Raw genomic sequence first — 16,513 nt, forward strand, 5'->3', positions numbered from 1 at the left:
GGTTTTGAGGTGAGGGATTGCTGTGGCTACACAGTTGTGGTCTGAGGAAGGCTCGGTTGGGGATCAAGATAACAAACGAAGGCTTTTACATTGCTGTGTAGCGGGGAAGTGCTTGGAATACAGTCTGTGTAGTTCCAGTTTATGTAGCTACATGTTGTTTGGGTAACTTAAAATATTGGGATATAACTTACATAGTGTAAAACTCAGCTACTTTGAACAGTGTAATGCTTTTGAGGAAATTCTCTGAGTTGTTTAGCCATCACCCTAGTCCAGTTGTAGAACGTCTGAACGCCCTACCCGTGTGAGCTCCTTCATGCCCGTTCATGGCTAGTCCCATTCCCACTCCCAACCCAAGGACTCCACGAATCTGCTTTCTCTCTCACTTGCTTCTATGGGATACTGCACAGGAAGGAATCCTACAGCTTGTGGTCTTTTGTGTTGGGCTGCTTCTAAGCAGGCCTCTCCACATTGCTGCGTGTACCAAACCTGCATTCCTTTCTACAGATGTATAACTCGACAGGCACAGACGTACCACATTTTGTTTATCCATTTACCAGGAGAGGTTCCTTTGGGTTGTTCCCACATTCTGGCTGTCAGGAGTAATGCTGCCATAGGCATTTGCATACTTTGCAGCTTTGTGTGGACATGGGTTTTTTTTTCTTCCTCTTCCATAGGGGCCTAGGGGACTTCTAAAGTCTGTGACCTTAGGCCATTCATCTAACTTCTCAGAGCCTGAGGTCCCCTGCCATAAAGTATGGGGACACGTGTCTAACCTACTGGCATGGTGTCAGGCCTAGGTACGCAGGGGTTGGTTGCTGCTGTATGGCTGGGGAAGAATAGCCATTTACAGATGTCCCCCTGCCCTCAGGGCACCTGGGTGGCTCAGTTGGGTTAAGTGTCTGCCTTTGGTTCAGGTCATGATGTCAGGGTTCTGGGATCAAGGCCTGCATTGGGCTCCCTGCTCAGCGAGGAGCCTGCTTCTCCTCTGCCCCTCCCGCACTCATGTTCTCTTTCACTTGCTCTGCATGTTCTCTCTCTCTCTCTCTCTCTCTCTCTCTCTCTCAAATAAATAAATAATAAAGATGTTGCTTTCATCAAAATGCTTTGCCAATCAGCCAGGTCTGGGTGTCTGTGAGCTAGCTGCCCTCCAAGGGAAGGCTGACTGGGAAAGGCACAGTTTTTGTTTTTAAGATTTTATTTATTTATTCATGAGAGTCACAGAGAAGCAGAGACACAGGCAGAGGGAGAAGCAAGCTCTCTGCAAGGAGTGGATGTGGGGCTCAATCCTGTGACCCCGGGATCACACCCTGAGCTGAAGGCAGACACTCAACTGCTGAGCCACCCAGGTGTTCCGAAAGGCACAGTTTTTACAATGGTGGACTATTGTCCTGCTGGGCCACAGGGAGGAGCAGGAGAGGTGGTCTCTGCAGAAGGAAATAGGCACATGTGGCTCCAAGCCAGATACCAAGAATAGCATCGTAGGGGTGAGCATGAGCTATGATGGAGAATGGCCATGGGTGGCAGGCTAGGAGCCAGGTAAGGATGGTTCTGATATGTTTTATATATATATATATGTATGTATGAATTGAGGTTGCTGTTTGTTGGCAGTGGCAGAGCTGGTGAGGGTTTTTAAAGCAGAACATTGACAAACTAAATTAAAAAATGTGTAGACAAAGCTTTAAAAAAAGGACGTTTGTTTTGCAATGCCTGGAAATTTAGCACTAGTCATGACTCATTTAGGATTTCATGGGGATCTTTTTAGCCTTGGCTTTCAGGTTCTGAGCCTTCCAGCCCTTGCCAGGAGCAGGGCAGTACTTATTAGGTTTACTTCCTGGAGGATTGGGGGCCAAATGTAGTTATGCTTTTTCTTTCTTTTTCTTTTAGATTTTATTTATTTATTTATTCATGAGAGACACACAGAGAGAGGCAGAGACACAGGCAGAGGGAGAAGCAGGCTCCATGCAGGGAGCCCAATGTGGGACTCGATCCTGGACCCCGGGATCATGCCCTGAGCTGAAGGCACAACACTGAGCCACCCAGGCATCCTTGAGGATGACAACTGCTATTCCTGCTCATAGTGAGAGAGGGATAACCCACTGATTTGTGGACCATTCTCTTCTCTGACACCTAACTGCCAGCTCCTGTCTCAACTGGGCATTTTGGAAGTTATTCGATAGGTTTATGGTTTTTATAAATATTATAGAAAATAAAATTTACTTTTCAAAAAATTTTAAGGTAAGAGGAGAAATTATCAAGGAGAGGGACTGGAATCAGGTTCTAAAAAAGTTGAAAAACAGTGTTCTAATTAATTAAAGAAATGACCTACAAATAGGCTGGAACACATAGCCAAACAATGCAAAATGCAAATATAATGGGCAGTTATGAATATCTTCTCTCCATTCATGGATATTGGTGACTTGGTCTTCGTGTTATTATAAGGGAGCTGTGTCTCCTGAGGTATAGACACACACATGTATATATTTTTATAATTTAGTTTTATGTAAATGTGCATTTATGGTTGTATACATACATACTTGTATGTGTGCAAAATATTTATTTGCTCCAAAAATATGTAAAACTGACATAGGAGAAATATCAAAATTAGGTTAAGAAGTGGTGAGAGCTAATTGTTTATACAACTTTAGGAGAATCTTTCCACCACAACCCAGTATATAAATGAGTAGTGAGGGCTGCCAACCGTATTTTCTCAGAGAAGTCTGATAAAGCCAAAATGTCAAGGGGGCCTTTCAAGCCTGTTAATGTGATAAGAAGGCACAAGTTCCTAGGGAGAGCGGGTTGTGTGCTGGAACCTTCTTGCCATCCACTTCCTTGGCCAGGCTTCCTGCGTTCTGCCTCTGACCTCCTGCTTTGGCTGCTCCACCGCCTGCACTGCCCCTGCCCACTTCTCCCACTCATGCCCTGGGGCTCCTTTGGATGCCCAGTCTGACCTGACCCTGGAGGCCCCCCCCACCCCATTGTTTTCTTCCCTGTGGGGGTTTCCTTGGGCCTCAGGTCATCACCCCTGAGCTTCCTTCCCTGGCATCATCTCCCCTGTATTAGGCAGGGACTGGTTTCTATTCAGGGCCTGCTCTCTGTAGATATTGGGGATTTCTTGGCTGGCATCTTCTGTCTATGAACAGGAACTGTAAAATGGCTGCCAGCATTTATTCTCAAAATTGTTTTGGGGGTGGTTTACTTTGCATAAAGCTTGCGTTCCTGATTTTCAGCCAAAGTGGCTTGCCTGCACCCCTCACCCCAGAGCGGCACCCTCCTCCCTCCGCCAGTTAGCTGACAGCCCAGTACGGGCCTCCCTCCCCCTGCCCAGCCAGCCCAGGGCCACTCATCTGAATCTGCCTTCATGATTCCACCTGCCCATTCAAGTGCTTGATTCTTTTCTCATTGCAAGTTGGATCCTTTGGAACCATTACTTAGTACCTCCAGCTTCTGGGAGGGCGTTCCTGCTGCAGGGCGCCTCCTGCTGCAGGGCATTGTGCACAACATGGCACATTATTCCATGGGGATCTCAACCCCTGTCCCCTTTGCCAGTGTTTGTACTGGTCAACCCCATTGTGCTTCTGGCCTTCCAGTGCATGTGCCTGTCTTGCTGGGGGCAGGGATGGGAGTGGATGGGGTGGGGTGGTGCAGTAGACCTAGGAAACAGAGTGCTCATGTACCCTCTGTCCCAGTGAGAAGCCCAGATCTTACCTGATTTACCATCCTCTTAACTCTCTCAAGAAACCACTCCTCTCCATTTTCATAGCCACTTAGGATTTCTTTGAATTAATCAACAGCCTTGACCACAACCCCACCCCCCCAATCCCTACCCCATTTCTCTGTACTGTAGCCAGAACACTCCCTCTTTGAGAACCCTCCAGTGGCTTTTGCTGTCCCATTGTGAAAGTCCAGACTCCTTAAAGGGACTTGCCAGACCTCACACATGCTGGGCCCCTGCCCAAGGTTGCCCTGATGGGGCACATGGGCTGTGTGTTTTCTGGGTGCCCTCAGAAGGCATAGGTCTTCTCTCCTGGTCAGCACAGAGCCTGCTGCACATGGGATACACTTTAGTGTGATACTGCAAGAACTGTGCTGTGTGTACGGTATATCTGCTTTGCCTGTGTAGGTTATACTTCTCTTTCTAGAGTCTTAGACCCTAGTTTTCTCATGTTACTATAGAGGTTTACAGCTGTTCTTTTACTGTGGCTTTTTTTTTTCTTTTAAAGATTTTATTTATTTATTCATGAGAGAGACACACACACACGGAGAGGGGCAGAGACACAGGCAGAGGGAGAAGCAGGCTCCATGCAGGGAGCCCGACCTGGGACTCCATCCCTGATCTCCAGGATCACGCCCTGGGCTGAAGGCAATGCTAAACCACTGAGCCACCCAGAGATCTGCTACTGTGGCTTTGTTTTGTTTTGTTTTTTGAACATCCTCTGAGTGGAAGTGGGTTGATTTGTTAGCACCCCCTTGGTCTGAATTGGAACCTCCATTTGGAATGTTGTTCCCATGGAGAGAGAAACAAGACCATGGTTTATTGTAGATTGAGTATCTAGAAAGTCGGTGCTTGGAAGGTACAGCCTGTACTTATCTTACTGTTTAAGGGCATTGTTGGTTACTTTCCCACCTCATTGTTCTCACCCCTGCCCTCTCATTTCTTGGAAGAGAAACCCAAGACACACATGGCAGGTCTTGTCTGGGGCCTCATGACCTTGGTAGAGTCCCCTATGGAAACCTAAGCCTCAGAGCCCCAGTGCCAGGGATCTCTCCCTTACACCACAGATGTTTCTTGTTCTGTTTATGCTTCTTGAATGCCGTCGATGTGTGCTGGCCTCAGCTTCACCCTTGTATCCTCTGTGGCTCCCTAGTTTAAGATGCAAGCCAGACTGACCTAAGTGCAGTCCTTGCCATGCAGACTCATTGGCTGTGATCTTGATCGGGTCCTTTAACATCTGTTTTCTCATCTGTGGAATGATCATCGTGACAGCACCTACCCTGTAGGGTTGCTGTGAGGATTCAGGAAAAAACACATAAAATCCCCAGACATAGCAGGTACTCTATAAATGTTAACTGCAGCCCTGCTGGGATCCTCTCCTTATGTTGACATTTGCCATTTGCTAGCTGTATGACACCAGAGGAGTTACTTAACTTCTCTGGGCCTCAGGTTCCCATTTGTAAAATGGGGTTAGTTTAAGTTCCTATCCTGTCGTATTTATCGATAATCCGAATAGAGGGCTATTGAACATGGCCACAGGAAATGTGCTCAGTAAAGGTCTGCTGCTTCTGTTACTGATTTCTCTAAAAAGTTGCATCAGGGAGGATTCCAGGACCTTATATTATAGTCAACTGTATATTTTCTGAAAAATATATTAAGTAATTTTTCCCCATCAGTATGCATGGTCACTACAAAAAAAGTTAAAATTTATAATGCCATCGAAATGTCAATATTTTTATGGCTATCCTGATTTTTTTCCACTGTGTATTTACTATAAATCAGTCCCTCTCGTCCCCATTGAGATTATATGTATTTTTTAAAAAATATAACTGGAATAACTGCACATACTCAAGGTCAACCATGGTTTTTCATCTGTGACTCTGACTTCTGAAGCTGGGATCTCTCAAAGGCCTGGGGATTTTTGGAAGGTCTCTACCTCACAATCTGCAGCCCTAACTGAACATGAAAGGTTACACCTGCCCTCCTGTCACTGCACGCACGGCAATAATATGTGTCTGACTGGTTAATGCTAGAAAACAAACCACTGGTCCAAGGGTACATCTTATTGGATCAATGGTTAAAGCATGTTAAAGCTTCTTAAAAGGAAGCATGAGGGATCTTTGTGGCGGTGGATATACAAACCTACATGCATAGGTAATAGGATTGTTAGAGCTTACTTACTAGTCACAGCGGGTACACACATGCACACTCAGATGAGCAGGAGTTAATCAGAGAAGATCTGAGTCAGATTCATGGACTGTATCAATATTAGTGCCCTGGTTGTGATATAATTTTACAAAATGTTACCACCACGGGAACTGGGTGAAGGGTGTAAGGGATCTCTGTATTACTTCTTATATCTGCTTGTGATTATCGATACATGATTAATTTTAAAAATTAGCTTAAAAAAGTGTGATTATGATTTCTGATGACTACAATCCTGGAGGAAAAAGCAGCTCTGAATCCTGCTCTCTTTATTATGTTACAGTGATGTGGAGCCAGATTAATTAAAGTCGAGCTGGGTTTTCTTTTTCTCTACAACAGCAGAGGACTCTGTTCTCTAAGTTAGGGGGTAAGAGGTGGGCAGTAAGCAGGCCCCCTAGTCACAACACCGGTTTCAGCACAGAGGCCTTTTGTTACTGCTGGGGTCTGTTTCTGGTTAATGAGCCAGGCCTGCTGATGGTTGCCTGTGGGGCCAGCAGGCAGGCTGGGGGCCCTTCTGCATCTTTTCCTACAATACTGCTGGAGCACAGTTGTCCAGCATGAAAACTAACTCCTGCAGGGGTGCAGGAATCCTCCCTTAAGGATTTCTCATGACCCCGAGCTGATGAACAATTTACAGCAATTTGAGCTGGACTCCACCTCCATCCAATTAAATTCTGGTTTAAACCAACTCTTGCTTTTCCTGAAGTCAGCCCCACTGGAGGTTGAGGGAACGAAAGTGCTTGAGGCAGTGCGTTTTCTCCCAGCTCCCAGAGAACTGTTGAGTTCAGGAGAGAGCTGGAAGGGGGTTTCAGATTTGGAACCAGATTTCAGGTCTCCTTAAGCTAGAAAATCATTCCAATGGATCGGATTTCTCTGAGCTCATTCACTAGGATGATCTGTACTTGCATTTAATAAAATATTTAGAGACCTATCGGATTCCAGTTACAGCTTGCCATTAGCAAGGCTATGGAGGTTAGCTTAGTTTTTTTTTTTTTTTTTTTTTTTTTTTTTTTTAGATCTCATTTTATTTTATTTTTTTAATAAATTAATTTTTTATTGGTGTTCAATTTACCAACATACAGAATAACACCCAGTGCTCATCCCGTCAAGTGCCCCCCTCAGTGCCCGTCACCCGTTCATCCCCACCCCCCGCCCTCCTCCCCTTCCACCACCCCTAGTTCGTTTCTAGCTTAGTAATACACTTAATTCTCAACTGCCTTGCTTGGGCTGTTACTGAATGTGGGTCATTGTCAAAGCTGAAGCATGTCTTCACCTCTTAAGGAATTATTTTGTAGAGTCTTAGTTATAAAGAGTTACTTAGATGTTACTTATTGCAAAAGTGGCAAGTCTAAAAATGTTTACTGCCTGAGTCCTAAACCCATTTACATTCATTCCTTCCTCTACAGAATAAAACCTATGCTACTTTCTTGGTGTTTGTGGAATTGCAAATCGATTCCTTTCATTGATTTAAAATAAAACCACCCTGCTATTTTTTTAGCCTAGGACTAAAGTGTTCCTTCATCGCACAACCTTTTTCTCCAACAGGAGAACAGAGGCCCCACATGTCCTAAAGTGGCCTGCATGTAGCCTCTTACGACCACAAGAAATTATATATGTGGTGAAATATCACTCCGTGTGCACACACGCGTGTTTGTGTATGGCAGGAATGGTATCGGTCTTTTTGGTGTTGATTAAAAAGAATCTACGACCCTAGATTTCATGGTAGAGAAACTGGTTGCTTAGCCTTAGAATTTAGGCCATTTGCCTGGGGAGGGGAGGGGCTGCGCCATTATGAAATGATCAGCTGGGATTGCTATTTGCTAACTATACCAATAGCTGCTTTCTGAAGGACCCCACTCTGTCCATGTGGTTGGGTCTCTGTGGTTAGCAAGAGACCCTGTGATTCTAAACATTCACACAGTGGGGGCCCTGAGGCCGACCCATTTCAGTTTGCTGAGTTTATATGAGGCCAGAACCCCTTCTCCAGTGCCTTGTCCTCAGCGCCACCTCTAAGTGTGCACACAAGTGCATGCACATACACACACACAGAGTCAGAACTTTGCAGGATCCAGAGTTACCCCAGCCCTGGAGCCCCCCTGAGGCTCTTCCCTGAAACTTGGAAACGAAATCCAGTGCTGCTCAGCTCATGTGGGTTGAACCTGGCAGAACCAGCGACCCTTTGTGCTCAACATGCAGGCACGACATGAGGGCCGCTTTTTTAGGGGGGGTCATTTGCTTGGCTGGTTTGTGACATCAGGAGTTCATCACCACTTTTTTTTTTTTTCTTGCAGTTTTATGTGCTGAAAGAGTTGGCCAGATGACTAAGACATATAATGACATAGATGCTGTCACTCGGCTTCTTGAGGAGGTAAGTGTTTCCGGGGAGGCAGAGAGCCATTTATGATTGACTGGTTATAACTTCTGTTGATTAAAGCATACATTATTGTCTTCTCCGTGAAAAATCCCCAAAACGGGGCCCTCCCAGGGTATGGTACCACGGCTTTACTTTTTGAACTGGTAGCTCTACAGGTCTTTGTAGCTGTAACTTTGTCCAAGGTATGTTAGATTTTAAAAGGAATGTTTTAATGACACAAAATAGGAATATTTGCTAGAAAACCCAGTGTGAGATTTTTCCTTACGTTTAACACTGTATCTTAAGGATATCTGTAAGTGTCAGAAAAATACATCATTAGTCTATCTTTGTAATTTTTTTTAACTTACATGAGGTTAAGGAGAGATTATGCAGCATAGAAATAATCAAAATCACCATGGGGAAAAGAAATGAGAAAACTTGCTTAGGATTGGATGAGCTGCTAGTATTTCAAAGACTTTGGTTTTCTTGGTTTCTTCTTAGCATTCTGTTGACAGTTGGGAATCCTGGTCCTGTGCACACCTCTACAGACAGATGAGCACCATGTGTGCACCCCCATGCCTAGAACTCGCCAGAACACAGCAGGTTCTTCTAGGTATATATTGAGTAAGTGCCCATCTCTAAACGTTGTCAGTCCTTGATGGCACCGGTACTTACTTAGACCCTTGTTTCTGCTCTGGAACCAAGATTGACTTTGGATCATGTCACCAGTCACTAGCTCATCTCCAGAACAAGAGTAGAATAATGTGCAAGACACAGAAATCAGTGTTGTCATTTTCAGCCAGTGGCAGGACAAGGTTGAAACACAGGACGGAACAGGAGTGGTGGGACCTGGAGTTTCGGGAGACATCTATGTATCCCATATTTTATGTCTCTCTTTCCCTCTGTTTTTCCCATCTTCATATCCAGTATTCTTATATTCTGAGGGCTGGACTCTCTGGATTCTCCCCTGAGTTCCTCAGGGCTCACCTGCCCCCAGCAGTCTGCTCCTCTCCTTCCCCTATAGCCAGGTAGAATGTGGGCAAGAGCTGAGACTGCCTGGCCACCTGCATGTCGTGGCAGTACCAACAACTCAACCCCAAATAAGTGATGTTAGGTTTTGGGCTGTGTGACAGGGCCATTGTGAGGCATTTTAGGACACAGGCCTTCTGGTGGTACTCTCGTTGCTGCCATATGGGCTGGTATTAGGTACTTGGGAGGCTAGCTTGGTTGGCACCACTGACTTTTCTTTTTTTTTTTTTTTCCCCAAAATTTTACTTATTTATTCATGAGAGACACAGAGAGAGGTAGAGACATAGGCAGAGAGAGAAGCAGGCTCCCTACTGGGGGTCTGATGCGGAACTTGATCCCAGGACCCCAGAATTGGCCTGAGCCAAAGGCAGACACTCAACCGCTGAGCCACCCAGGTGCCCCTGACACCACTGACTTTTGAAAATGGTTCTTCACAGACCCCTTCCCACTGTGTCCTTTCCCCCAACAGTGCCAGGCTGTCCACATCCTCTAGTACTTCCCTAGTATTTCCAGCATCCACTCCTCACCCCACACTGTTAGTCTGTTAGGTCTTCTGAGAGGGCTACATCTGGACCATTCTTTTCATTCCAAGGTCATTCCACTCCTCTGGTCCCCAGAGCCTCAGCTGTCAGGTTTCTCTTTCTCTCTACAGCTGCCCCCCAACCCAAGCCTGTGGTGACCACTTTGCCCCACCCCCCCATACACACACTTAAAGACACGTAGAAGTCCTCACTGTGGTGTCCAAAGGCACACACTGATCATGTTCTGAAACCTCTCTAGCTTGTCGCCAGGGACCTGCCCCGTCTTTCCCTGGCCTTGAGCTCTGTGCTGTTGGGCTCATGGGGACCTTCGAAGCTGACCATCACGGGGGTCTGTACCCCCAGCACAGGAGTCATCCTGCAGTTCCCTTTGTCTTGTTCACACAGCTGGATTACCTAGAAGCTTTTCCAAGGCAAGGACCATCTGGGTGGTTTCTTTTCTCTTCTTACCTTGGAAACGACAGGCCTTTCATAAATGTCTGCAGCTGTTGTCATGCCTGTTATTGAGGGTAGATTACTGAAAGCCATTTGTTGTCCCTGTGTCATCTCATCGGTTCTGTGGTAGCTCTTAGCCAGAAGTGCCACTGCTTGTCCCATTCTCAACGAAGGGACCTGAACCAGAGGACAGAAGATGCCTTCATGGCTGCACAGCTGCTTTCCACCCAGGCTGGTAACTGATGCGTATGACACTTGCATTTGGCAATGCACTCCCCTATTTAGGTTTTTTTTTGTTGTTGTTAAAGAAAAAAAAAAAAACCTTTTAAAAATCTATTTATTCATGAGAGAGAGAGAGGCAGAGAGACAGGCAGAGGGAGAAGCAGGCTCCATGCAGGGAGCCTGACATGGGTCTCAATCCGGGGACTCCAGGATCATGTCCTGGGCTGAAGGTGGCACTAAACCGGTGAGCCACCTGGGCTGCTCTTTTTATTTAGTTTTGGAGAGTATGGCCTGTTGGTTGTCGGAGGGACATTTTTACTTTAAAAGCACAAACCAGATAATATTTTTTTTATGAGATGCTGCCTCCACTGCCCCCAGTTCTTGGCTTCTGCTGGGGTGGAACTGGCAGGGCCTGGTGATCCCTCCACAGGCCAAGACCTGTCTCTGCTTGGGAGTCCGAGGATTGCTCCCAAAGGATCTTGGGATTGTAGCCCTTCCTGCAGATACTAGGTGTCTGTAGTCCTCCCCTCACGCCCCCCCCCCTCCCCCCCCCGCAATCTCCCAAGCAAGTGTCATGCCGCAGAAAGCATGCAATCATCTTTTTTAAAAAACTGAGCTGTTGGAAAGAATATTTGTGGGACACTTTCTTCAGGTGGTTTTGTTGTGCCTTCTTTGTTCTCTTTATTTTTAGCAGCTCACCTTGGCTGTAGTCTGTGTGTATCTGTGTTTTATCTATAATGCCATTCTTCTTGTCCTGATAAGGACCACCTCTGAGTCACTGCCTTTCTTAGGAACTAGGCGGATTCCCGGTTAAAGTTTAACTGCTTCGGTCACGTGACATTGTACGTGCTCTGTTTTGCTTGGCTTGGCTTTGGTTCCTAGGCCTGCCACACGCAGACTGGGCGCTGGGGAGATGTGCACAGGATGCCAAAGCCCGGGGCCAGCGGGGAACTTTTTGCTTCTGCCTTTCAGGGGAAGCCGATGCTGCAGCTTGCCTTGGCTTCCTGCCTTTGGATTTACCTTTGGGCAGAGCTTGCCTCACCCATCCCACGCCCCAGTTTGGAGAGGGTTGTTCCGAGGGCCCCTTAGTCATGCTTTTTATCCTGAGATTGGTGAATGAGATGAGTCAGCCATGAAGTGGGAGGCTTGCTGCTCTGCATCTCCAGGGCTGTGTCAGACAGCACAAGTGCCACTGGCAAAAGAGAACACAGGAAGAGGGAGCGAGCAACTGGAACGAGCTCCATGCACCTGGCCACATTTCCCCGAGGAATGAGGGAACCAGCTCTTTTAATAGTTCATTTCCAAGGGCCTAAATTATTTGTGATCTCTCATTCCCACTGTAGTTCAACCCTGGGGTCATTTCCTAGCTGTTTTCCTGTTTTTAGTAGTAAACACTTTTCATATGTTGGCTGGTTGTAGCAATTGGGAATGTTTTCATTCCTGTAATCCTCCAGGAGAAAACCAACCTGTCTGTACTCTTAGTAAAGAAAAACCAGAGCCACTACAATAAGTTTTTAGTTATTGTAACTTGTAGCTGAACTATTTTTAGATGACTTTTAAGTAATCTCCACACCCACAAGCCATTCGAACCCACAACCCTGAGATCAAGAGTCACATGCTCTACTGACTGAGCCAGCCAAATGCCCCCTCTTCAATAACTTTTAGACACCATGTAACTTGTTTAATTTTTTTCATTTCATCCATAAATATTTTTACTAGAAGTTCTTGCTCCCCACCCCCAGTAGAGAGTTTTTATTTATATTACTATAAAGATGAGATTTTTTGGTGTAGATGAGGTGAGAGCTGCCCCACCATGGGGTGGGGAGGTTGAGGAGCCCCCAGGTGTAAGGTTTGGGGTATCATGGGGAAGGTGAGGGGCTTCACTGAGTGCACAGCCCATTGGTTTTTCTCCCCCTGCCCATTGCTCTTGGGTTCTGGCCTCTATGTGCTATGGGAAGTCTTCACCATCCTTCGGGTGCTCCAGCTGGCCTCACCCAGCAGGCTTTCATAATTATAATTTTTGCTTGGTTGTTTGCCGTGGAGTCTGTGCACAGAATGTAGCTAAGGCATACAGAATGTCTGTGCTTGTTGGAACTTAATATGATGCATGTCATGATGGATGCATGATGGCAGTGGAGAACAGTGAAGTCTATGACATTAAGCACTTGCTGGGTATTCAACCTGAGAATTTGTTCTGGTAGAGAGATTTCATTGACTTGAGTTAGGTTTGTGGAGACCACTTCCAAAGAGAAATGGACACTGGTATTGCAGTTTTAATTGAGTGTTAGCCAGCCGAAACTATTTGAACAAGATGCTAATTTTAAGTCGGCCTGGAGAGAGGTTTCCTCCCACAATTCCTTTGGGTCCTTTCCTCCGCGTACCAAATAAGCACACATGTTGAGTCTCAGAAGTGATAAAGGGCCACTGAGCTGAATGAAAACCCTCCTTGGAAGACACTAACCAGGAGGGATGAGTACACAGAGATGAGCATCTCAGTTCACTGGGCAGTCACTGCTCCCCTTTATTCCTTGGCAGGCATACGAGGAGGCACACATTATGGGAATAAGTTGGAAGTATTTGTGGCTTCCATGCTGTGACACCTGGCTGGCTTCTGGGGCAGCAGTGGGAGAAATGACAGGTTTCGGAATTGTGGGAAACTGAGGAAAGTGACCATTATCCCACGCGTGGGACAGAGTGCCAGATTCCTGAAATCCAGAGTCTTCTCAGGCTGTACTTAGACCTCCACTGCTCAGCTCATATGTCAGTGAAACTCTTGGATAAGCAAGGGAAGATGTGCTGCTAGTGCACGGAATCATTTGGTGAATATATAAGAAGTTAGAAATAAAAACTGCCATTTAAAAAAAATCTCATACAATTCTGAATCATAATGCTAGAAGATTTTTTCAAGGATAGCCCAGTCAGTCTGCCCCACTACCCGTCTCCATCTAACAGATGAGACAACTGGGTCCCAGGGATATTCAGTCAGACCCTGATCTCACAGGTCTGGAGTTGAAGGGTTTGCCTGGAGCAGATAAACCTTTGAGTGATACCCACTGTAAGAAACGCATCTCAGGTTGTGACTCAGAACTCAAATAAATATATGATGAGCCAGAGCATAAATGTGAACTGATGCCCTTATTTTGTAGAATGCGCGTCGGTATTTCGATTTAGTGCTGTTGAATTTCATTTGAAACAAAATATCAGTTGCCTTTACAAAAATGATTCTCAACCTACTGATGGTTTATACCCTGTGTTTGGAAAAAGCTAACCTGGAGTGTGTGTACCTAATCCTTGTTAAGTGGAAGCCATTGGCCCAAGGCCCTGTTGTTAGTTAGTAGCTGGTCTGAAGCTAAGACTCCTCCCCAGCCTTTTTCCTGCTCTAAACTACATGTTCCCATTTGCCTGCTTTTTACACCAGCTGGACAGAATAATTAGCAGAAGCTTCTCAAATGATTTAGTTTTCCAGAGTTCTCCCCTTGCTAAATCCCTACAAGGGAGCAAGTTGAATCTAACCACAGTGGCAAACAGTCTCTCAGGCATGGGTGAGTCTACATTTGGTGATGGCATCTGTCCTGCTGTCTGCACTGTCAAGGAACATCTTTCCTCTCATAGAGGCAATTGTACCTTTATTTATTTATTTATATTTATTTTTAAAAAATATTTTACTTATTTATTCACAAGAGACATAGAGGAAGAGACATAGCCAGAGGGAGAAGCAGGCTCCCTGTGGGGAGTCTGATGTGGGACTTGATCCCAGGACCCTGGGATCATGCCCTGAGCCGAAGGCAGTTGCTCAACCGCTGAGCCACCCAGGCATCCCTATTTATTTATTTTTTAAAAAGATTTGTGTATTTATTTTAGATACACACAAGCAGAGGGGGAGTGGCAGAGGGAGAGGGAGAGAATCTCAAGCAGTCTCCCTGCTAAGCATGGAGCCCAACGTCATGGCCCTGAGATCATGACCTCAGCCAAAATCAGGATTTGGTTGCCCAACTGACAACCACTCAGGCGCCCCAGCAGCTGTACCTTTCATATGCCACTAATGATCTTCCTTTGTGTATCACTCTGCTATGTATAAGTGATGTCATCAGCTGAACTAACAGAAACTTCTGTTTTTAACACAGTCTTTGTCTCTGAAGTAGGGCAATTTTATGCATTATCTCCAGTTTGAAAGTATTTAAAAAATTTTTTTTAAGTTTGTTATTATTTTTAGTAATCTCTACCCACACATAGGGCTCAACCCCATGACCCTACGATCAAAAGTTGCACGTTCCTCCCACTGAGCTAGCCAGGCACCACTTGAAAGTATTTTTTTAAAGTAAATCTCAGTAGGGGCACCTGCGTGGCTCAGCCGGTTGAGCATCCAACTCTTGGTTTCAGCTCAGGTCATTAGAATCGAGCCCCCTGTTGGGCTCCATGCTCAGTGGATGTCTGCTTCAGATTCTCTCTCTCTCTCTCTCCCTTGGATCCTCCCACTGATGCTCTTTTTCTACCAAATAAATCTTAAAATAATAATGATAAAAATAAACCCAAATAGCCTCCATTGAGTAAAAGAAACATGCTCTTGTATTTCAGAGTAACTTTACGTTTTGTTTCATATGAAGTAAATATAGGGAGCTCAGTAAATTCCTGCTTCATATGTTCTAAGAAGCCTGCCTCCCTGCGTCAGCTCTTGGCTCTATTGCAAAAGCATTGTGAAATTTCTGTGCTCGCTCATTCAACCAGCAAGCAGTTAACTGAGTATTTCCACGTGCCAGGCCCTGGCAATACAGTAGCCCAGTGCTCAGGTGGACAGATTATCAAGTGATTTCACAGATGCCAAAAGCAACCACAGAGAAATGCTTTGGAAAGCATGTTTCTCCCATAGGAACAGAGACTTGTTTTCATTGGGTTTAAAGGTTGCCTCCCATTGCCTGAGGTCTGCGTAGCTCTACATTACGTGGGCAGAGCATTCCCCTTCTCTGAACAGGTATCAAAGGTGGGTGCATGGATGGTGAATTGTTAATACCTTTGTTATTTCTAAATGCCCTGTTTTCCTCAGTTGACACTGAGCACTCTTGGCTCCTTCAGGAAATACAGGTGTTTTGAATGTCTATTCTCCCTTTTGCCTTTCATAGAAAGAGCGGGATTTAGAACTGGCTGCTCGGATTGGCCAGTCGTTGTTGAAGAAGAACAAGACCCTAACTGAGAGGAACGAGCTGCTGGAGGAGCAAGTGGAACACATCAGGGAGGAGGTGAGGAGCTGGTGGCAGTGGCCACAGCCAGGTGGGCTTGGGCTCAGCCCCCAGAGCTGCTCTTCCGGGACGGCTGCTTCTTCTGTCCATGACCCTCTTTCCAGCAGTGTAGACAGCACCAGCTGGGGTAGGAACAGCCTTCACCTGCTCATGAGGCCATGAGTGTCCAGTCCTACCAGCCCTGGACCAGCCCCAGTCCCCATCCCCCCAGAGTCCAGAGCCTCACAGAGACTGGGAGAGACTGAGCATGTGGAAGGAGCATACGCAGGCTAAGATGGCAGTGAGCAGGTGTTCCTGGGGCAGGTGGGCACAGGCAGGCCAGAGGGGAGCCCTGTCAGGAGGAGGCCAGCCTGTGCTGCAGAGTAGGGCAGCAGCTGCACATTCTTCATTCCAATATATAATTTTATGTTTGTAAAACAAAACAAAAAAATAGGCTACCGTTGTCCTGACAGGAGACCTGTTATTTTCATGATACAGATCTTGGCTGAAGGGCACCGGTGATCAGGGGGTGGAGTCTGAATGCTTAGGTCTTATCTTAAGGGGCTAAGGTTTCAGAGGAGCAACACTGACTTTCTGGAAGGTTGTGGTTATGGGCAGGATGAGGAAGGCTCTGTGGAGATGGAGGGGTCGCTGAAACAAGGCTTAGCAGTTAGAGCCAGGCCCTCCTTTGTAGCTTTTTTTTTCCATCATCCTATTCTTGTAACTGCAAATTTTAGCTGTGAGGATCTTCACTTGACTTTCTTCTTCTCCTGGTTTCTTCTCCCTTATTTTCTACCAGAAACTT

The 16,513-nt window shown here is 46.0% G+C and overlaps 1 protein-coding gene across 21 annotated transcripts in view; it reads left to right on the forward strand.

Moving 5' to 3' along the window:
• Positions 1 to 16,513, forward strand: part of TRAK1 (trafficking kinesin protein 1) — a 183,427-nt gene that overhangs the window by 130,249 nt on the left and 36,665 nt on the right. For all 21 annotated transcript variants that reach the window (XM_072726559.1, XM_072726567.1, XM_072726557.1 and 18 more), the window contains 2 exons: positions 8,209 to 8,285; positions 15,613 to 15,729. In XM_072726559.1, coding sequence (XP_072582660.1) covers positions 8,235 to 8,285; positions 15,613 to 15,729 — 168 coding nt within the window. In that variant the 5' untranslated portion in view covers positions 8,209 to 8,234. The remainder of the gene's footprint in view (positions 1 to 8,208; positions 8,286 to 15,612; positions 15,730 to 16,513) is intronic.

Source organism: Vulpes vulpes, chromosome 11 (assembly GCF_048418805.1).
Source record: "Vulpes vulpes isolate BD-2025 chromosome 11, VulVul3, whole genome shotgun sequence".
Taxonomy (NCBI): Eukaryota; Metazoa; Chordata; class Mammalia; order Carnivora; family Canidae; genus Vulpes; species Vulpes vulpes.